General features: G+C 45.2%; 1 protein-coding gene across 3 annotated transcripts in view; it reads right to left on the reverse strand.

Annotated features, from left to right (window-relative positions):
- Positions 1–22,466, reverse strand: part of LOC130121101 (obg-like ATPase 1) — a 66,480-nt gene that overhangs the window by 27,298 nt on the left and 16,716 nt on the right. For 2 of the 3 annotated variants that reach the window (XM_056289948.1, XM_056289947.1), the window contains exons 3-5: positions 19,525–19,668; positions 18,949–19,076; positions 2,006–2,181 (exon numbers count right to left, since the gene is read on the reverse strand). In XM_056289948.1, the coding sequence (XP_056145923.1) occupies positions 2,006–2,181; positions 18,949–19,076; positions 19,525–19,668 (448 nt within the window). The remainder of the gene's footprint in view (positions 1–2,005; positions 2,182–18,948; positions 19,077–19,524; positions 19,669–22,466) is intronic. The other variant, XM_056289949.1, reaches the window with a different exon arrangement.

Raw genomic sequence — 22,466 nt, forward strand, 5'->3', positions numbered from 1 at the left:
TTGTCCTCAGTAATAGCAACTCACAGGTAACAGTACTTCACTGTTGTCTGGCTGGAAATATCTCTGGAAGTCTACCAGGAACAATTTGCCAGAGACGTCTTCCAGCCTCGACAGTCTGGTCGTCGTAGACTGATATAAATGTATTTATTTTTAATTACACTTGTCCCATTAAAGGCTTGAGTGAGTGATCAGATGTATATCTTAAGGCAGTGTAATCATATCGGAGAGGTGATTTCAAGATAGTGAGCTTGTTAGAAGGAAAATTAACGCTACGATGACGTGAAGAAGACGCTCGTCACACCAAGACCAGGGCCTCTAGGGTTGAATAGTGTATTATAACAGGTTATAACATATGGTTTCCAACTTTGAAGAAGATATTATGATTATATCGTGCCAGATTGGATTGAATGTGGTGCGATCATGGTCAGCGAATCAAACAATCCCCATTCCGCTGAGATAATTCCTTAAATTTTATGAGATTTTGAGAATAATTTATGGAGATTTTCTTGCCAGATTATTTCTCGCGCAGGAAAATTTCAGATGCCATCAGCAACGAATGCAGACTGAGGGGAACTGTGGGGTGTGAGGTGATGCTGCGGAAATCAGAATCTGATTCAAAGTTCTTGCTAATTAGTCAGTAAGTGCAAAATCTCGGGATGTAATTGCCATTTACATCGTTACATGGTATTTACCTTGTTATTTCACGGTAAGTTGTAGCTCTATAAAAGAAAATACAAGCCCTATTTATTTTAAATTGTAAATTTATATTGGCAAAGGCGATGCACCACGTTCTGCATATTAATGTTGGCAGTGACGTGGCTCAAAAATACGAACAGAAACAGACGTTCTCTCTCTCGCTCTCTCTCTCCTCAAATCAAACTTAGCTCAACGTGTAAAATGCTAGATTTGGCCGGTGAGACAACTGCTCAATTTGCCCCGTCTGAAGCTCAGTGCAGCCTTTGATAAGCACCATGTCTGAAGAGGTCTTCTATAGATTTCACTTGGCGACGCGTACACAACCTTTGACAAGTAATGTAGATCATTTTTATTCATTGCCTAAAATTGTCGGCAATTATGTGCGTAAGCGGCCACCTGCCTGGCCTGAATGGGCCCCGTCTGTGGGTCTGCAGAGGGGGATTACTCCGAGGGGAACCAACCAGGCGCTGGGCCTCGGCAGCAGGTGAAATGGTCCACTCGTTAGCGTAATGAGCGGTCAGAGCCGCCGCATGTCAGGGCCTGAAATTGGGCATGCCGCTCCAAGTGAAAGGCCAGATTACCTCTCTTACTGGTACACCCTGTCTCTGCCCTGAACACTGATGCTGCAGCTCACATCATCATGCTGCCTACAACCGGCCTCGCCGCAGCGATGGCGCTGCGTCGTGACACAGATACGAGGCGAGCATAGCAAACGTCGGCTCGCCGTGCCTCATTACCTTGACCACGTGAGTACGTTTGCATCCACATGCATCTGAGCCGGTACATGCAGGATCTGGATCTTCTCTAATCTTGTTGTCTGGTTCCCTCCCCCACGTGCCTCGCTACATGTAACCCGGGGAGCGCTCTGTCAAAGCACATTCCAAACATTTACAGTATTCATATCCAGATGTAGGCTTGTGGGTCACCCATTGTATGGCCTCACTGAATTTCCCAGGGCTGCCGTGGGTGTGCAAGCACGAGCAAGAGCTGAGCGGCGATTTGAGTATTAATTTAGATGAGAAGCGCCTTGTGGAAACACTTTCATTAGCCCAACACTGTGACCCGGGGTTAGCAGCTGAATAAGTAACTCTCTATTAATGATTTCTGCAGCAGAAAACCTCTGACCCCTGATCACTTTTAATCTCAGAAAAGAGAAAAGATGGAGCAGGGGGAGGGGGCGAGACCTATTGGAGGGAGATTAAAAAAAAAACATTCTTTTTTTTCCCCTCATTGGCCATGTGTGTGGGAGGGTTATCATTTGTGCTCAGCTGCGAGGGGGAGCGATGGGCATGCTGAGACATTGACTCACATATTCAGGTTTGAGTTTCTTGTCGCCACCTCTAATGGCCGTCTTCTCCAGCTTGTCAATAATAGGCCCGATCATCTCCTCGTCCTTCAGCCTGAGCTCCTCGTGGATGATCTCCATGTCCCTCACCGGGTCCACCGTCCCCTCCACATGGATGATATCCTCATCCTCAAACGCACCTAGAACAAGAGGACGCACGCACACAAAACACAAACATCAGCTGCATCAAGGCGATGCCGTCATAAGCGCACACACTCACCATGGTGAAATCGATGACATTGACTTTTTCCGAGGACACATGTGGAACATGATTAGAGGTAGCCAACAACAATTACTTTTCAGAGAGGATATTGGGGGGAAAAATGAACATTCCCATTGAAAAGCACAGCATGGCTCGCAAGAAAAAAAAATCACAAATACGAAAAATATATTCATGAATACGTTTAGCTTTTCGGTTCAATGTGCAAGCGTCAGCTCTGCACGGCGTCAGCTCACAGCATCACGGCAAATTCCTCAAACAAACACGGACATTAATTTCCTTAAATGCAAATCTTCAGGTCTTTGCCAAATGTTTTGCATGGCTCGTGGCGTATGTCCTTTTTGAACATTTTTATGACATTTTTTTGAGCCCTTTCTTAAAATTAAGTCATAAAAACATGAAATTCATGAAAAATTACGGATAAAATGAAACTATCAACATGGAAATATGAGAGGATAAGGCCAATGCTCTTCTAATCAATTGCTTCATAGCGATGGCTGTACTAGTGATTAGATAATGAGGCACTAAAGCGGACCATTTAGCCAGCAGCAGCTCTTGGCCCCCTTCTGATTCTCCAACAGGGCTTCGGGTTCGGGAGGGGGGGCGGGGGCATGCATCTGTCACATCAGAGTGACAGCCTTTAACATTACTGGCGGTGACTGCAGTGGACCACTCAAGGGTGTTTCAGCCCACTTACGACCCACAGGATTTGTCTATCATCAATCTTGTGGCAAAGGTGGCCGAACTAGAAGCAGGACTCGCATGCTAATATAAACGCTCAAAAACAGACTGATTCAAAAAAAAACAAACCCTTAAATCTCATATAGAGCATTTAATCTAGTGTGCAAGTCCTATTTCTCTGATCCACGTTTGATTTCTTATTTTGGGGGGGTTCCCCCCCCTTTTCTCCCCAATTCTATCCAGCCAATTACCCCACTCCTCCCTCTGCCGATCCGGGGAGGGCTGCAGACTACCACATGCCTCCTCCTCCTCCTCCTCACCTGACAGTGAGGAGTTTCGCCAGGGGGACGTAGCATGTGGGAGGATCATGCTATTCCCCCCAGTTCCCCGCCCTCCCCCGAACAGGCGCCCCGACTGACCAGAGGAGGCGCTAGTGCAGCGACCAGGACACATACCCACATCTGGCTTCCCAACCGCAAACACAGCCAATTGTGTCTGTAGGGACGCCCGACCAAGCCGGAGGTAACACGGGGATTCAAACCGGCGATCCCAGCCGGCGATCCCCATGTTGGTAGGCAATGGAGTAGACTGCCCCGCCACCGGGACGCCCCCCTCACGTTTGATTTCTTTGACTCTCCACCTGAAGTTTTAATTTACATGCATGTGGATGAACTGCCGTAACAACAATGACGCACAGTTTAACGTGTAGCAACACACCTTTGTCTCCTCACATGCTTTCCTGCCCTATGACTTTCATCAAACATAAACGATTCATGTAAACAGCAAACTGCCGTGGCATGTGAAGTCTCTCCTATGCTTTACAAGCTTACATAAGAACTCCATGTCATCCGCCTGGCAAGTGGATGATCGGGTAAATGACGACTCAGCCTTAAGTATTGCCGCGGTGATGGATGCTATGTTCGGTATCTGCAGGTTAGAGCTAATGTTATCAACGATCCACCTCTGCAGTGTTGGGACATCGCTCTGGAAAGGCTTGTTGACAGTTGATGCCCTGTGAGAAAATACGTCACCGCACCAGTGTAAGCCACTTATCATGGCTGTCACATCTCCATCCCTCAACAAGTTCTGACAGTGACTCATCTTGAAAATAGCGATGATTCATGGCCGTGCGGGGTTGACCTAATGTGTGTCGAAGGTACCTTAGTTTCACGGAAAAATGTTGCTAATCTGAATCCCACATGGGACTGTCAGATCACAACAAGTAAAACCACTGAATTTTGCAAAGTGAGCCAAAAAGCCAAGCCCAGCTAATTTTTTCATTATACAGTTACAATGAAAGTTGTCTTCTGCATGTAACCCATCCTGGTTGTGTAGGAGCAGTGGGCAGCTGCAGCACCCGGGGACCAACTCCAGTTTCTCTTTCCATTGCCTTGCTCAGGGGCACAGACAGGAGTATTAACCCAAACATGCATGTCTTTTTGATGGTGGGAGGAAACCGGAGCATGGGGAGGAGACCCACATATGCCCCTTTTGCTCAATTTGACTCTACTCTACTCGTTTTACTTTTTGGGATTTGGTTGCGCACTGCAGATAGGATCCCCTCACGGTGAAGTCCCGCTGGTCATTTGTGGGCGTGTTGACTAGCTTTTCCTCCCTTGTCTACCAGCGCCCCACACGAGTGTTTTATTTTCAAAAAAATCAACAAGACCAACTCTAAATGTGTGCTTCACATGAACAATATTAGTGTAACTAAGAGATTCGCTGACAACAAATAACTTTTTATGATAGATTATCAACTATAATACAAGTTTCATAAGACTGGCTTTGGCATTTCCTGTTATAAACAGAGCTGTTCCACTTCTCTCTGACCAATCAGCAGTTAGATTTTATTTATATCTAAATAAATATAATTTTTTATTTATTTATATTCTATTTATTTTTTGTTTGCATGTATTTTTTATTTTATACATTTTTTATGTTTAAATAGATATAAATAAACATTTATATTTTATTTATTTGTTTATTTCTAATGGTCTTTTCATGTCGCCTTTTAGTATCGGCTCAGCTCACTTGGAACCTCGATGGAGGTGGTACCAAAAAAAGTACCTGGTACCAGGTAGTATCCCTAACTTTTGCCCAATGAAAAACCAAAAAAAAAGCGAGTAGAGTCGAGCCGGTACCACACAGTGGAAAAGGGCAATAGACACGGGAGAACATGCAAACTCCACACAGAAAGGACCTGGGATGGCCTGGGGTTCGAGCCCAGGACCTTCTCGCTGTGAGGCGACAATGCTAACCACTGGGCCACCATGCCGCCCAAGTCACTCATCAAATCATTCATCAAATCACTGCACAGTGGCACTATATGTGTGTGTTAAGTCTACATTGTCAGAGATATTAAACAGGAAACTGAAAACAGGGGTAAAATCCTTAATTATGACCCACAGACGCTCACATAATCACATTTCACACAAGTCATTGAGAAAACAAAGAGTTTCCGGGTTTTACAACGCGCCAGCTCGCGTCACCAATTCATCACATCACAACACCAGGGCGTCGTATCAACAGCGAAATTAAAGAACGCGATACCAAAAGTCAATCGAACCGATCCGTCCTTGCACTACCGGCCTCTCGCTCATGCCAATAAAGTCAACAGAAGCCGTAGACTTTGGTGCAAGCTGTCATCCCGTTGTCCTCATGGTGAAATGAACTTATCCAATTACTCTTTGCCTAATCAGGCTGTTTTGGTTCCTCTCCTCTTCCAGAGGTACTCCACAGTATAAACAGTTCACTTACGCCACACAGAAAGGGGCTAATCAGTGGAATTATTGTTTTGCTGCTCCAATTTACCAGCTCCCCATTCAACACTGATTGGAATGAAAATTTGCTATTGTGCTAGCATGCACGGGGAGACTATAATGCAATGTAAATCATTTTGGGAGCTGCAAGAATATACATACATTACAAATGGCAGTGACGTACCGTTTTTGCATGTTCAGGTTTATCTATTTGTCAGTTCCTCCGTGCAGCTGAGCAGATATTAGATAGTACCGAGAAGGTTCTGAGCAGATTCACATCAATAACAAAAATGTTTTGGAAAGCACTTGTAAGTTGCCTAATGCCCCTTTTCCACTACATGGTACCGGCTCGACCCGCTTCTGTGTCGTTTTCCATTATCGTAACGGTAACCCCTCAGTGTACCCGCTCCAGTTTTTTTTTTTGGAACCTCAACAAAGGTGGTACCAGAAAAGTGGTAACAGTTACCAAAATGCTGGTACTTTCCAGTAATGGAAAATGAAAAAAGGGCGAGTCGAGTTGAGCCGGCACATGTAGTGGAAAAGGGGCAATAGTTAGTTGATTTCAGGCAAAATTCATGCAGATCGGATTTGAAAGGTACTAGACATGTCCAAAGACAACTGACAGGTCACACGATAAGTGCGTCACACATTTCTCACCACAATTAAGTAATCGGCATTCTACAGCTCCTACCCAACATCCTATGTAAAAAAAAAGAAAAGAAAAAAAGGCGTACAAACATAAACATCAAAAGCTCTTCCCTGTGGCTCCAGAGCTGGAGCAGCTGATCTCTGCTCCTTTAAAACATCCACCGACACTCTCCTCCACCAGCTACTATATATTCCAAAGTAATTTGCTTTAATTAATTTCGCCTAATTTAACATTCACATCTACTTCACCACGGTCCCATTCAGGCTTTAGAGCCGGGGTACAGATGCATGAGGAGAAAAAGAGGAGAAGAAGAAAAAAAAAATCGGAGGGGGGAAATCTCTGCAATTAGTCCTCTAAGGCCTTTAACGACTGGGTCTGGGTAGGCCTCTGTGAAGACAGCTCTTATGAGGCTACGGCGCCACACAAAGCCACAAGCAAGACAGTAAAAAAAAAAAAAAAAAAAGGAAAAAAGAAAAGGTTTCAGTGAGTGGGGGTGGGTCGGGTCGGTTGTGGATTCAGGAGTCAAGTCTATCTCACAATTAAAAAATTCAAATGGTGTGTGTTTTGGAGGTGGCCATTAACAGGTGTGCCTTTGTTGGCAGAACAATGGGGTTTATCTTAAGGGGCCTATAGGCTTTCTTTGGCCTCACTAGAGGTCTGGCCGGACTCTACTTCAACTGTCTGCACACATAATCACTGGGACACCAGCAAGAGGAAGAAAATCCCGACAACGAGCCTGTGGTTTCTACATTTCCCCTTTTTCTCTGACAATATAACACTGACTTGAATGCACGAGAAATGAACATAACACAACAGGATGATAATACGATATGACATCATATAATACGATATAATATCTTTATCATTTTTTTTTACATTTCGTGCAATTTGTATTCATATTTTGATTATATCACGTCCCCTTTCAGCGGTCATCATTATACTCCGTTTATGCAGAGCGAGATACATCAGCCGAGATGACACGATGAATAAAAAAGCCTCTGATGAAACGGACCGACTTTGATCGGCTGTATTGAGTCGGAGTCGATTTAACACTCGAAAACACCTGCTATTACTTTCCCGTCAGGTACAAAGATAAGCTGGAGACGTTTAACCCAACCCGAGATCAATACTGATCAAGCTGCCTTCTCCGACGCCACTACCTGGGAGGATATGTGGCCAAAATAATTTAGGCAAATTGCAGCATTCATTGGCATCCAACTTCCTGCGCATGTTTTCACATGCAAGATGGGTAAGAGCACATCTAAGGCACTTGCATTCCTTGCACTGCTTTTTAAAACGTCCATGCAAACTTAGTACCGCAATCCCCCTGGTATTCAAAGCAGTAAAAGCTATTTTATGAGTCTGTCAGGAAAAGCACATTATGGATGGCTTCCCGGCACAAAAAAAACACTGGCAATGCAGACAAGAGTATTTATGTTTATTCAGGAAATATCCCTTTTCTACACTCACCTTAAGATGCATGTGCATGAATCTGACAGTGATTTGCAGCAGGCCGGCCGCTTGTAACAGAGTTTGCAGAGTATTCAGCCTTGTTTTCCTGCATATTTCAATTACCGGGAGTACGGTCGATGCTAAGAAAGCAGTCTGACACAAGAAAATGGTGGGTTTTTTTGTCCTTTGGAGATAAACTCATGTTTTCCCACACGATGCAATCTTCCCAAATGGGTTATGGTGAAATGACAGTGTTATGAATATCAGTACCTCACAAGGTGTCTCCAATTCCCGTGTAATCTACTGTCAGCTGCAATACCCCAGTACAAACCCTGCATTAAATGTGTTTTCCACCAACGCCTTGATATCATGGACAAACTAACGCAGACGACGCCTCGCAGAGGATGATCATTCAAACTAGTCGGCTCTATATATGTATAGTTGAGAAGTGAGCATGCAGGGGAGGCTCCGGTTTTCATTAACCCCCGATCGTCAATAATGGAGTTCATTCCTTTATTGTTAAGTTACCCACTGTCGTTTCGTTTATTTTGTCAAACCAGAAGAGTGTAAGACTGCTTTGATCGAAAGGAACCATCATATGCACACCACTGTTGTCCCACATCATTCAGAGAACAAACCTTTTTAGATCCTTAACTACCATAGTGCTGCTGATTGCACAGGCACCGGCAATTTCCTAACCAACTGCCACCTGAACAATGATGTGTTCAGCTTTCAGGCCCTCCAGCCTTTCTAAAGGTGAATCATTTCACAGTTTGGAACGAGATCTCCATAGCAACTCCTCTTTGAGGGGTTTAGAATCACCATCCAATAATTCTATGAACATCAGGCCTTGCCATTTCCAATGCTTCTTTTCACAGCGGACAGGGAGAAGGGGGGTGGGTGGGAGGACTCGGGTGGGGGCGGAGGGGTTTTGCGAAGAAGGGGGGGGGGGTTTCGGGGGCAAGAGGAGGAAGCAAGAGAGATTCTCCATTCTATTTCAAGCAATTCATCTCGCAGCCCCCATTAGAATTCAAAATATTTCGACCTTCAATCACCGGGCATGTTATCCCGAGCCGCGGCGATCTCCAGTCAAGATGGGCAGACGTTTTACTCTAATCACCCACAATGAGTGGAGGCTGACAAAAACTCTTCATTCTCGCTAAATCAAAATGCTCATTGAAACACTGTCACAGCACCTTGACGCGGCCCACAAACATACGAGAGGAGGACTCAGCCTCCCACGAGCCGAGCCTCATGATTTGGATTCGTGTGGTGTCTCAAGAGAATTGCGCCGCTGGTTAAAACTGGCTCTACAGGAGCCGCTATACTGGCTGCATGTCTGATGTGACCGCATCCCTGAATTTCTGACCCCTCATCTGTCCTTCAAATACAAATCTGAGGGGGGTTCAGTTGAGCAGACAATATTTTAAGGTCTCTTAATTAAGGTCTCACTGAAGTCGGAGAAACGAAAGGGCATCGATAAACTAAACTGAATCTAATCAATGTCTTGGTGCATGCTCAAAAATCCCGGTAAGGAAATCCCAGAAAGTTGAATCAGTTCATCAGGACACAAAATGTTGCATCCAAACTACAAAATGATTACCCAACTTAAATAATTGGTTGGGTCTCGACAGACACAGTTGGCCGTGTCTGCGGGTGGGAAGCCAGATGTGAAGAGTAGGGTAATTGGCCAGGTACAATTGGAGAGAAAAGGGGGAGGGGAATCAAAAAAAATTGGTTGGGGTTACTGGAACCACAGCCCTCACACAAACAAATGGCTTTCATGTCTGGGTGGCGTGGCGGTCTATTCTGTTGCCTACCAACATGGGGATCGCCAGTTCGAATCCCCGTGTTGCCTCCAGCTTGGTCGGGCGTCCCTACAGATACAATTGGCCGTGTCTGCGGGTGGGAAGCCGGATGTATGTGTCCTGGTCACTGCACTAGCGCCCCCTCTGGTCGGTTGGGGCGCCTGTTCGGGGGGAGGGAGAACTGGGGGGAACAGCATGATCCTCCCACGCACTACGCCCCCATTGGCAAAACCCCTCACTGCCAGGTGAAAAGAAGCGACTGGTGACTCCACATGAATAGGGAGGAGGCATGTGGTAGTCTGCTGCCCTCCCCAGATCAGCAGAGGGGGTGGAGCAGAGATCGGGACGGCTCGGAATAGTTGGGTAATTGGCCAAGTACAATTGGGGGAAAAAAGGGGGGGGGGATCCAACCCCCCCCCCCCAAAAAAAACCAAACGGCTTTCACCAAAATACATTTGGACTCAGTTTACAACTACTGAGCCTCCGTGGAGCCCCAACGTAAGATCTGCAACCAGCGGCGGATCGTTTTGGTTGGTCATCGGACACACCAGAGCTCCAGCGCCATTCCCTAAGCGCCACACATATGGAAGTCACCGAGTGGGATTGAATATAGTATCTATTTATGGAAGAGTTTGAGGATTTGTAAGTTAGCGAGTGATAAGCGCCATTTCCTCAAAAAACAGACAGCACTGGTGTCACTGCCAAGCCAGGGAAGCCATAAATTATCTTCGTCTCTCCCAGCCGACGCCTTGTCCTCAGTGCCCCTGGCTATAAGCAATTCACTGGATTCATTCCATGTGACACTGTCATATCTGACTCAGCGATGAGTTAGCCAACTTATGTTCACACTAACCCATCTGGGCGGTCATAATTCATATTACTGGTATTCTCGGTAGTGAAAAGTTGATACGTTTTGAGACGCGAGTGATGAACAGTAACTTGTACTGAGGCCTGTGCAGCCTTAGAGCAGACAGAAAACCTATCCCGACTGCTTGTTTTTTTTCTTGGAACCCCCCCCCCCTTTTTTTTTCCTCCAGTTGTAGCCGGCCAATCACCCCACTCTTCCGACCAGTCCCGGTCGCTGCTCCACCCCCTCTGGCGGTCCGGGGAGGGCTGCGGACTACCACATGCCTCCTCTGATACATGTGGAGTCGCCAGCCGCTTCTTTTCACCTGACAGTGAGGAGTTTCACCAGGGGGACGTAGCGCATGGGAGGGTCACGCTATTCCCCCCAGTTCCCCCTCCCCCCCCGAACAGGTACCCCAACCGACCAGAGGAGGCGCTAGTGCAGTAACCAGGATACATACCCACATCTGGTTTCCCAACCGCAGACATGGCCAATTGTGTATGTAGGGGCGCCCATCCCAAGCCGGAGGTAACACGGGGATTCGAACCGGCGATCCCCATGTTGGTAGGCAACGGAATAGACCGCCACACCACCCGGACGCCCCCCTACTGATTTTTTTTTAATTAAGTCAGGTCCCTCTGAAGAAAGATCATTCAGGAGTTGGCCTTCCCTGTTCCAACAACATGAACCGTCTGAAGGAACGGTGCCGAGCTTGAAACTGACATAACGAATTCTGAGTCTGACGAACGAGGACCGAGATCAGACTGTTGACTTCACCACTTCGTCAACATTCTCTCAAAGTTTATTTTTTCAACTACTCATTTGTTTGTTCTTTTAAACTGAAAAATTAGCCGTTTGGAAACAAAGCATAAAATGATGATATGGTATTTTTTTCAGAATCCATTATTATAGTTTATCAGCACAGGGGGATGCTTTTGGGAAGAGTCTCTCTTAGCACACGATGTGGAACGCAGGTGCTTAGAGGCACGAAAACCTGAGAGGGAGAAGTAAGCCAAGAATAACATTTACTTTCCAGTCGACTGGCCACCGCCGCATCCAGGCCTTTTACAACCAAACGAACCATCAAACGGCATTTTAAGACTTGATTCTTGTTGTGTGTCCTACGACTGGGACTGAGTCTTCAGTGGGAAGCGAACTGGAGGTTTCCTGTGTGATGGTGGGGGGATGGGGAGGGACGAGGGGGATGGGGGATAGGGGATGAGGGGGATGGGTGGGGGGCAGTGATGGAAGACGCTCTGCGAGCATTCATACGTCTAATTGCGGGGAACCAAACATCTGGGAAGGAGGCCAGGTGGGCTGGCGGGGCTGCTGGAGAAGAACAGAGGAGCAGATGAACTAGAACATGTCGGAGCCTTGTCTCAGACACTGAGGATCCAACTGTGTTCCAGTTCCCACAGAGGCACAGGGAACGCTTCCCCTCAAACACTCTCCTCGGGAGGACACCAGGGACGCAAGAGAATCAGCCTTCAGGATGCCGTAATGCCACGTAATAGTTTTTGGAAGGTTTCACTGACAGCGAATCCGCTGTTTACACAGCTTTTCAAAGACAGGTATTTGGAAATATGCATAACACGCACGCCACAGGGGGAAATGAACAACTCAACTGCTAGACTTCAGAGAGGAAAAGCCAGTTTGACGAGGTCTGAAGCAGAAAAAGTTGAGTCTTTCTACAGTGATCAGTATCAGACACCATTGCCTACCAACATGGGGATGGCCAGTTAAAATCCCCGTGTTACCTCCGGCTTGGTCGGGCGTCCCTACAGACACAACTGGCCGTGTCTGCGGGTGGGAAGAAGCCGGATGTGGGTATGTGTCCCAGTCGCTGCACTAGCGCCTCCTCTGGTTGGTCGGGGCACCTGTCCGGGGAGGGGGGCTGGGGGGAATAGCGTGATCCTCCCACGTTGTATGGCCGCCTGGTGAAACTCCTCACGGTCAGGTGAAAAGAAGCGGCTGGTGACTCCACATATATCGGAGGAAGCGTGTGGTAGTCTGCAGCCCTCCCTGGATCGGCAGAGGGGGTGGAGCAGCAACTGGGACAGCACGAAAAATAGGGTAATTGGCCAAGTACAATTGGGGAGAAAAGTTGGGGGGGGGGGGGGGGAACTCACTTGGATGTATGTTTCTACATTTTCATGTCATTTTTGTGTTTTTGTTCTTTTCACAGGGTGACGCTGAATGAGGACAACCTGATGAACGCGGAGAACCTGGCCATTGTTTTTGGGCCCACCCTCATCCGTTCCCCAAACCTGGATGCCATGACGGCTCTCAACGACAGAGGGGGTGGAGCAGCGAACGGGAAGGCTCGCAAGAGTGGGGTAATTGGCCAAGTACAACTGAGGAGAAAAAAAAGGGGGGGTGGGGGGGGGGGAGAGTATCAGACACAACATGTGCACATATTCTATGGGTTCACAAAGGAAGTCTTTTCTTGTGCTTCAGGATTTCTAAATAAATAACTGTAATCCAGTGTCAAATAATTCAGAACGATCAGTTTTGGTACAAGAGGGGGGGAAAAAAAAGTTCAAAGCTACGTTAAAAAACGACTATACTGCAGCCAGAGCCGTGTGGCTGATTGCTGAGGTTTTACGAGCCTTTCCCACTTCATCTCATCAGGATCAGCTCGACCCCTTGTCTGCTCAGTTGGGCAAGGGTCTGGGCATCGACAGTCACACAACATGCATCTTTCCGATGCATGTTTTCCAGTCTCCCCCCCCCCCCCCGCTCAATCCCAGACACAAATACAACCACTCAAGACAAAAATGTACGATCCCCCCAACCATATAATCAAACAATATAAAAGAAGTGTCTCGAATACTGCAGCTTGTACCGCTGACACCAGATAAAACATTTCTGTAATTGCAAAACAAAACCAGCTATGTTTAATATAATCTATAATTGCAAAACAAAACCAGCTATGTTTAATGTTTCACATAGCCCACGGTCTCCGAGGAATCCGCAAGAGGCAGAACAATGGAATGTCAAAACAGATAGTCATAAACTCACAGAAGAAGCTTTCTATCATCTTATTTTCATTGGACGTGGATGTTTGTCTTCCCCGTCGCACTGGCAGACACAAAAGAGTCGGTTTTGAGCGAGGATCTGGTGTATAGACTTGGTCGATATGAAAAGAACAGAGGGTGTTTTTTAAGTACGCACATAATACCGCGAGGCAAAAAAAAAAATGTCCCAAGTTACTGTGGTCGAAGATCTGAGCAAGAACGGACTGCAGACGCAAAATATCTGCCTTATGATGACAACGATGCATCATCCCATATGAGAGCTCTATTCCTCATTCCCACGGCTCTCTAGCGCTCAGATGGTGACGCTGTACGGAGACAGTGCTGTTCTGCGTGTGCTTTTGCATGCTATGCTATCCAAGCATCTTCCTCTCTCTCTTTTTTGCATGCTTCATCGTCCCAAAGTGCAGACGTTTAGTGCTTTGGACTGTTTTATTTCTTCATATATTACCTGATACCCACTTTAACTTGTACACTCAGCATGTGTGCATGCCTTTCTGTACCGGAAGAGGGATTACTCCACTGATGCCCTTCTTGTGGTTTCTCTGTTCTTTTTTTATTAACTTTACTTTGATTCTTTTTTTTTTTTTTTTTGTTTTGTTTGTCTTCATTTGAATCGAGGGTCTGAGGACAGAGGATGTTGTCTCCTGTTGTTTACTGTATCAACCTCTTTGTCACTGAGGCAATGCAAAGTCCTCCGGGACTGAAACTTGTGATTAAGGTTTGCACTAGGGCTGCACGATTTGGTGAAAAAGTCATATAGTGATTATAGTGGACAATATTGCAATTTGCGATATAATAAACAAATTTATCACCCTATGGACCCACCACCCACGGGGATGAGCGCTGGTGCCATGCAGGCCGGGCGGCAGGCAAAGGTGGGGGTCGGGGTGTGTCGACTTCCAGCATCGCAGACTGGTCCAGGAGGACCAACTGGGAGGAGACCCCAGGGTAGACCTAGAACTCGCTGGAGGGACTACATGTCCAGTCTGGCGTGGGAAGATCTTGGGATCCCCCAGGAGCTGGAGGGCGTTACTGGGGAGAGGGACGTCTGGAGTGACCTACTTAGCTTGCTGCCACCGCGACCCGACCCCGGAGAAGCAGCTGATGATGAGACGAGATGAGATGAGATAAACAAACTTATACATATACAAATAACACAAATTTGTCGTGTTGCCATGATGCGTAGCGACTTTCATTTTGCATGTTTTACACAGTACCTCTTTCTGCTCACCATCGCTGAGCTTGAATCAGAAATATCGCCATCTAACAGAGGTCACGTTTTTTTTTTTTTGTTTTTTTTTGCCACCAGTTCATCAGTGTTAAACTAACTACGGAGCCATAGTAGGGACAGGGTGAGAAAAAAAATTAGGGGGCAGTTTTGTGTTCCCTTGCAATACTTCTATTAATAATTTTTATTATTATTTTATTATTATTTATTGTATTAAGGCTTCTGTTGTCTTACGGGTCAAAAAGGCCCATAACAGTGTTTATGAGCAGAGAAAAGACTAAATATTTTTTCAACCTGAAATTTGACGACTTTTCCTAGAGTGACCCCAATTAGAAAAAGGGAAACATTGTTTTTGTTCATATTTCCATGAAAGCTGTACACCACTAGGGTACTAAGATTTTCTTAGGGTCATGTTTGACCCTAAGACATGTGTGGGTCATGTGTGACCCTATAAAAGCGAGTGGTGTCTACTGATTAAATGCAGTCTTTCTGCCCCATGAAGAGGGAAAACCCAGATAGTCACACAGTTTGTGATGAATGACAGGTTGGCTCTTCATGCAAAATAGATTTGGGGTTTAAAATTAAATTAAGTTGCTTTAATTTAGAGGTTTAATGAAGGCGGGTCTTAAATGACCCTTAAGACAGGGGCAGTATATACAATGTGTGGACAACACAAGCGTTAACCTGCTCGTTGTCTTCGGTATCCATTTTTTCCGTCTTTCTGGTCTGCACACGGCACACCGGACAGTCATGTGACTGTAGACTGTACGCGCTTCACTGTCTAAACAGAGACTGATTGGTCATCTCTTTATGGGCGTAGACATGCAGACTAGACTGCCCACAAACAGATGTTCACACACGCACGTTTTATTATTTAACTAAATCGCAGCCTTTTGCGGCTATACAACTGCACAGGCTGACACCGCGATTGCGATTAGATGAATCGTGCAGCACGAGTTTACACAAATAAACCTGACTTGAGTTGACTCCAAATGTCACCAGTGCATGTTGTATACATAAATTAGAATCCTATCAGTGGTATTTGGTATTTGGTGCTCTGCACATGAGATAAAACCCCCGTGAAGCTGGGCAGGTCACACCAAACAGGACAGGACGTGATTCTGAGGAAGTCGTCCAATGACGTGTAAGAAAAGAAACATTTCCGTGCTTTCCTTTAAAGTCAGTGAGGCATTTCCAATCCTTTGAAACGGACGACAGACAGATAAATCTCACCTGACGTGTGTCATGCCTCCTCTGTCAATAATTACAAGCTCTGGGCGTCCGGGTAGTGTTGCGGTCTATTCCGTTGCCTACCAACGCGGGGATCGCCGGTACGAATCCCTGTTACCTCTGGCTTGGTCAGGCATCCCTACAGACACAGTTGGCCGTGTGGGAAGCCAGATGTGGGTACGTGTCCCAGTCGCTGCACTAGTGCCTCCTCTGGTCAGTTAGGGCACCTTTACAAGGGGGAGGGGGAACTGGGGGAAATAGCGTGATCCTCCCACACGCTACGTCCCCCTGGTGAAACTCCTCACTGTCAGGTGAAAAGAAGCGGCTGGTGACTCCACATGTATCGGAGGAGACGTGGTAGTCTGCAGCCCTCCCCGGATTGGCAGAGGGGGTGGAGCAGCGACCGGGATGGCTCGGAAGAGTGGGGTGATTGGACAGGTACGATCGGGAAGAAAAAGGGGGGGGGGTAAATAAATGAATAATAACTACAAGCTCTGACTTACTGTGGGTTGTCCTGCAGTTGACCACAAGCAATGTGTATCGTCCCCATGCAGTGTCACGAGCAGTCTATTGAAAGGCTATTGGAAAATGGCGTTGAAAATGGAACAGAAATGACCCACTTGCACTGTCCACCAAGTAGTCCCTAGCGGTGACGTTTTAAGAACAACGAGAAAAAACGGTCTACATTTTAACCCTGGCCATTTGGCCGCTCTTTGTCTGCCACAGCCATCTCACTAATCAGAGCTCTTTCCACTTAATGGGAAAGTCAATACCCGCATACAATCAGTAAACAAATTCTGCTATTTAAAAAAAAAAAAAAAAAAAGCTTCTGCCTCCATTTCAGTCGCTGCAATTTAAATTATTCTAGCGTGTAACATTTTAATTGTCTAAGACAAAGTCGATGTCAGAGGCACAAAAGGACTCGAGGCAGAGAGGCCATCGAGTGATGCGAGGCCTGCCACACTGAGTGAGGGGTGTTTTGCTGGGGAATCGTTTGCTGAGCTAATCACATTGGTATGTTCGATGAGTGACGGAGGGCAAAAGACAGAGAGGAAGACACACTCAGAATAATCAAAAAGAGAGTTCAATTGTCTCTCTTTTATATACACAAGCAAAAACTCGGCCCCAAAAAACAAAAAACATGACAGACTGCAAACAAAAAAAAGTAAGGAGCTCCCAAAAGAGCCCTTCTTTCTTCTGTTTTTGCAAAACAAAAAAAAACCCTGCTTACCTTTGTCATAGCCCAAACTTAACCAAATTTGGCATTTGGGATCAAATTACAGTAATGTGTGGTTTACGATGCACAACGGTCTAGTTTTATATCCGACCCTCAGAATATGCTGCTAAATGTGACCAGGCACAGACCCTTTCCTTCACTCCTTCTGTGATTTTATTTTGGGAGCCTCCCATTAGGAACGTAAGGTTTGGTCTGGCCTCATTATTCTTCTGTTATGATCTTGTCACCCTACAACACAAGAACTCCTACTAGTGAAGCTGTGGCACAACTGATGCTGAACGTGGTGCAGATGCTATAACGGATGATAAAATAGTTTTGCGTGGGGCATCTGGGTGGCGGGCGGTCTATCCCATTGCCTACCAACACAGGGATTGCCGTTCGAATTGCCGTGTTACCTCTGGCTTGGTCAGGTGTCCCTACAGACACAATTGGCCGTGTCTGTGGGTGGGAAGCTGGATGTGGGTATGTGTCCTGATCCATGCACTAGCACCTCCTCTGGTCGGTCGGGGCGCCTGTTCAGGGGGGGGGGGACTGGGGGGAATAGCGTGATCCTCACACGCGCTACATCCCTCTGGTGAAACTCCTCACTGTCAGGTGAAAAGAAGCGGCTGGTGACTCCACATGTATCGGAGGAGGCATGTGGTAGTCTGCAGCCCTCCCCTGATCGGCAGAGGGAGGGGAGCAGAGACCGGGCCAGCTCGGAAGAGTGGGGTAGTTGGCCAAGTACAACTGGGGAGAAAAAGGGGGGAAAACCCACAAAAAAAAAAAAGAAAAAAAAGAATATGCTACTAAATGTGACCAGGCCCTTTTCCTCGCTCATTCTGTGATTTTATTTTAGGGAGCCTCCCATTAGGAATGTGAGGTTTGGTCTGGCCTTGTTATTTGTCACTGTTATGTGTTATGATCTTGTCACCCTACAACACGAGAACCCCTACTAGTCAAGCTGTGGCACAACTGAGGCAACTGCTCAAGATGTGGTGCAGATGGTATAATGCACAATAAAACAGTTTTCCGCCCAATGTAACTTCTACTACGTTGTGTGGCCCAGAAATGTGCATGTTTTTGGTTTTCTGTTTACGTGTCAGCATTTCTCTCAGTCCGTGGCAGCTAGCCAGTACAGGGCGCCCCCTTCAAATATCAAGAGATGAAAATCTACTTAAACATGTTAAATATAATCTAGTTGTATAATACAAATAATTCTGAAATAAAAGTGTTTTCAATCTGGGAGCGCCTGTCAGCAGCCATTAAACATTGGTTCCAAATGGTATCTGGTTGATTTCTGGCTGAATACATAGTATACTTCCTGGGTGAGGGGCACCGGCCAAACCATACCTTATGTAAGCCCCAAAACTTTTGGCAAGCAGGTGACCTGAGGCTGCTGTCTGATTGGTTTCTTCAGATTTTCCAGGGGGCACAGTTTTGTGCGCCCCAGACACTCCCACTTTTATTGGCAGCAGATTGGTATTGTTTTAATGTGTTTTGATCTAATGTGATTGGACAATTCTTGTGGCTGTCAATCATGTTCACACCCACCATGACGCCTCGTCTCAACTGTCAATCATCCACCATCTACGAACCCTGATAAAATCTATAGGCTACATTGTCCTCCTTAATACCTCTGTGTCTGTGTAGACATTAAAGCAGCTGTCAGGTGTGCTGCGCCAAGGTACATCGTGCCCCCCCCCCAAAAAAAATTGTTAGCACCAGCTGCCCCTGCTGTCAGTGAAGGCAATCTGTGAGGATGTCAAGGGGACTCACGTGTCATATGGAAGATGCCATCACACGCGCTGATGTGGGACAGGAAGGCATTTCCTAAGCCTTGGCCAGCATGAGCACCTTTGACCAGGCCGGCAATGTCCACAACATTAAGGAAGGCTGAGATTTTGCTGAAATTGAGAAGGTAAAGAAGAGACAAAAGGTTGCATCAGATACTCTGCAGCCTATCTGGCTTTGCTAGGAGCAAAATGGATACGGGGTGCATAGACATTGAGTACATTTCTGCTGGAGCGTGTCATCTTGCTGAGTTCTTGTGATTACATTTCATAAGCTGAAATGTTAATCGCCACCGTCTATACCAACGCTTGGGGAGTGATTTATCAGCAGAGGACCCCAAACCTGAATCAAACTGCTTCCATAAAGATGTGCGATAACCACTGACAGTTCAATACTGCTTCTTTTTCCTTGCTAGAAATCACAGAGGAGAGCAGCAATTGCATGTTGCATAAAGACCTGACATCTACACATCAACAAAATGTCCTTTCACATTCCCATAGTGTGCCGTTGGAGACTGCGAATCTGAAGTGTGAATAATATGTGAACAGTGAGGCCCCATACCTGGCTGGCTTGTGGAATTGGCAGAGGAAATCATAGCGTTCATCGGGAATGGGCACTCTGCTTTCATTTGGGTCAATGGTGCAGAAGGGGAAATTTTCCGCTGCCGCTTGACTCTTTGTCAGCACATTGAAAAAGGTCGACTTCCTGAAAATAAAAACAGCAGCGAGGTCAGTCCTTCCAAACGAGCCAATGCATCCTGATGGCTGCAGGAGGAATGATGGTGGATTATTCATACCAAGATGAAATAATTAAGACCATTTAAGAAAAAAATAAATAAATGTTTTCAGCGAAAGAAAAGAATGTCAATTTCTACACAATGAACTTTTTTTTTTTAATCAAAAATACTTAAGACAAGGATTTGGACCAGTGGTCAACACTTCCCCTGTCGCTGTAGGGCCATATTGAGAGTATACGCATGAATGTGCTACCTAAGCTTCTCTATCAATTTCAGATGATACCTATTGATATTCCTAAATCTATATTTGATAAATTAGACAGGCTCATTTCAAAATCTCTATGGCAAGGAAAACGACCAAGAATTAGACTAAAAACATTACAGCTATAAAACCGCATGGAGGGCTCAAACTCCCGAATCTAAGATATTATTTTTGGGCTGCACAGTTAAAACCTTTAACAATAAGGATTCAGGATCTTACATGTACTCGTTGGCTTAACATAGAAAAAAGCTTATGTGTGAAGCCCCTACAGACCTTGCCTTTCCTAGATGTCCCCTCAAAAGAAACTCAAATGGGTGAATGGACTAGAGTTACACTAAAAATCTGGAGGAAAATAAAACTGTCATTTGGATTGCCTAAAGTAATTTCTGCACTAACTAGTATCGGATTTATAAAGGACTTTGTACCCTCCCATTTAGACGCAGGTTTTAGAAAATGGTCAGAACATGGTCTCAGTAATCTACATCAACTTCATAAGGATGGCATCCTTAAATCATTTGAACAGCTGAGAGAGGAGTTTATGCTTCCTACCACAGGTTTTTTCAGGTATTTACAATTAAGGGACTTTTTAACAAAACATAAAGAGTGGGATAGCATGTTGGTGCCCACTCCAATTGAAGAGTTCTTGATAAAATTACAAACAGGGATCGGGGATAAGAAAGTCATAAGTCATGTTTACCAAATATTTTTAGGCTTGAATATGAATAATACCCTGCAGATAAAAGGAAGATGGGAAACTGAAATGAATACAGGTATACCACAGGACATGTGGGAAGAAATACGCACTGAAGCAAATCTAGTAACCAACTCAAATACATGGTGGGAATTCAAATGGAGGGTAACTATGAGATTCTTTCACACACCAGAAATAGTGGCTAAAATGGGCCCAACACACTCAAATAAATGCTGGAGAAATTGTGGAACACAAATTGGCAACCATACCCACATATTTTGGACATGCCCTAAATTAAGAACATTTTGGGAAGAGGTGTTTGAGGCACTTAAAGAAGTATTCTACCAAAACTTCACAAAAGATCCAAAGATGGCATTACTGGGATTAATGCCGGAAGGGCTTGATGGAAGAGGTAAAAAAATACCTTTTGCAAATATTACTAACAGCAGCAATTAAATGCATCACAATTAAGTGGTTAAAATCTGACCCTCCAACATACAATTTATGGATTGAGAAAGTATGGGAAATATATCAGATGGAACAAATAACCTCCTCTTTGAGACTTCAGAAAGATATATTCATTAAAAGGTGGATCCCGGCCATGGCTATACTGAGACAATGAAGTGCTCCAGACCCTTGTACTCATTCTGTATCATACATGCGTCTCTATCTTCTCAATTCACCTTATCTGTCTATGCATATACACGCAGCCATACCACTACACACATGCGTACACAACTCCCCTCCCTGAGCCCTCCTTTCCCTGTTTTTTATTTTTTATTTATTAATGTCTTTAATTTATACCACTATTACAACTAACACTTCAAGCTGAAGTAAAGGTATTTTTTTTGGTTTTTATTTATTTATTTTTCTTTTCTTTTTTTCGGTTCCCTTTTGTTGAATTATCTGTAAACTATGTGGGTACAGCTGAAAAAATGGAAAAAAACAGCAGGAAAAATTGTGAATTTGGTTGTATAAGTTGTGAAATTGAAATAAAAACTAAGTAAAAAAAAATACTTAAGACGATAAAATACTGAGCCCAATTATCAGGTCAGATAATCACGTAATAGATCAATTGTACTTGGAATCGAGAGGCAAATTACTTTTCTGATGGACCTAAACTGTTGAGCAAGATCAGCCAAATGCAGACCCATGTTGTGCTCACAGGGAGCTTTCTTTTCTGTGGCACAAGCACCTGAAGGGTACTTCAAGAGCCACAGACAACAGAATGAGTCTAAGTGTAATAATGGCCTGGCGGTTAACTATAATCTAGGACTTTCCATCTTTATCCCCTTGCATGGTGCTCCACATTTGAATGATTGGTTGGTAAGACCTGCAGGACTGAAATTGCTTAAGATTGCTGAGGTGGATGCATTAATTCCTCACAATGTGGCATTGTTTCTCCAAGACACTTGAAGGCTTTTCCTAGGTCACCTTCGGGAAAAAAACATTTCAATTTACGTCAACACTTGCAATTGCCAATAGCTAAAATGGAAATGTGGATATTCTAAAACACCTTGGTTTACTTCTACTACAACTGATAATGATAATAAAAGTAATGATAATAATGATGACGTAACAACTAATCAACTAACATGTCGTATGCAATTCATAGTGTAATCAGTTCCCAACTAACTACCACTACTTATACAGTACCGCCGTAAGTTGTTGTGCAAGAACAAAACTGTTTTGCATGTAATGCATGAAAAACATGTGTAACTCAGGGCTGCACACTATGCAGCAGACCAGCGGTTCTTCCATTGGTAGATCCATCCAGCCATTAGCCGAACCGCTTATCCTGCTCTCAGGGTCGT

Source organism: Lampris incognitus, chromosome 11, assembly GCF_029633865.1.
Source record: "Lampris incognitus isolate fLamInc1 chromosome 11, fLamInc1.hap2, whole genome shotgun sequence".
Taxonomy (NCBI): domain Eukaryota; kingdom Metazoa; phylum Chordata; class Actinopteri; order Lampriformes; family Lampridae; genus Lampris; species Lampris incognitus.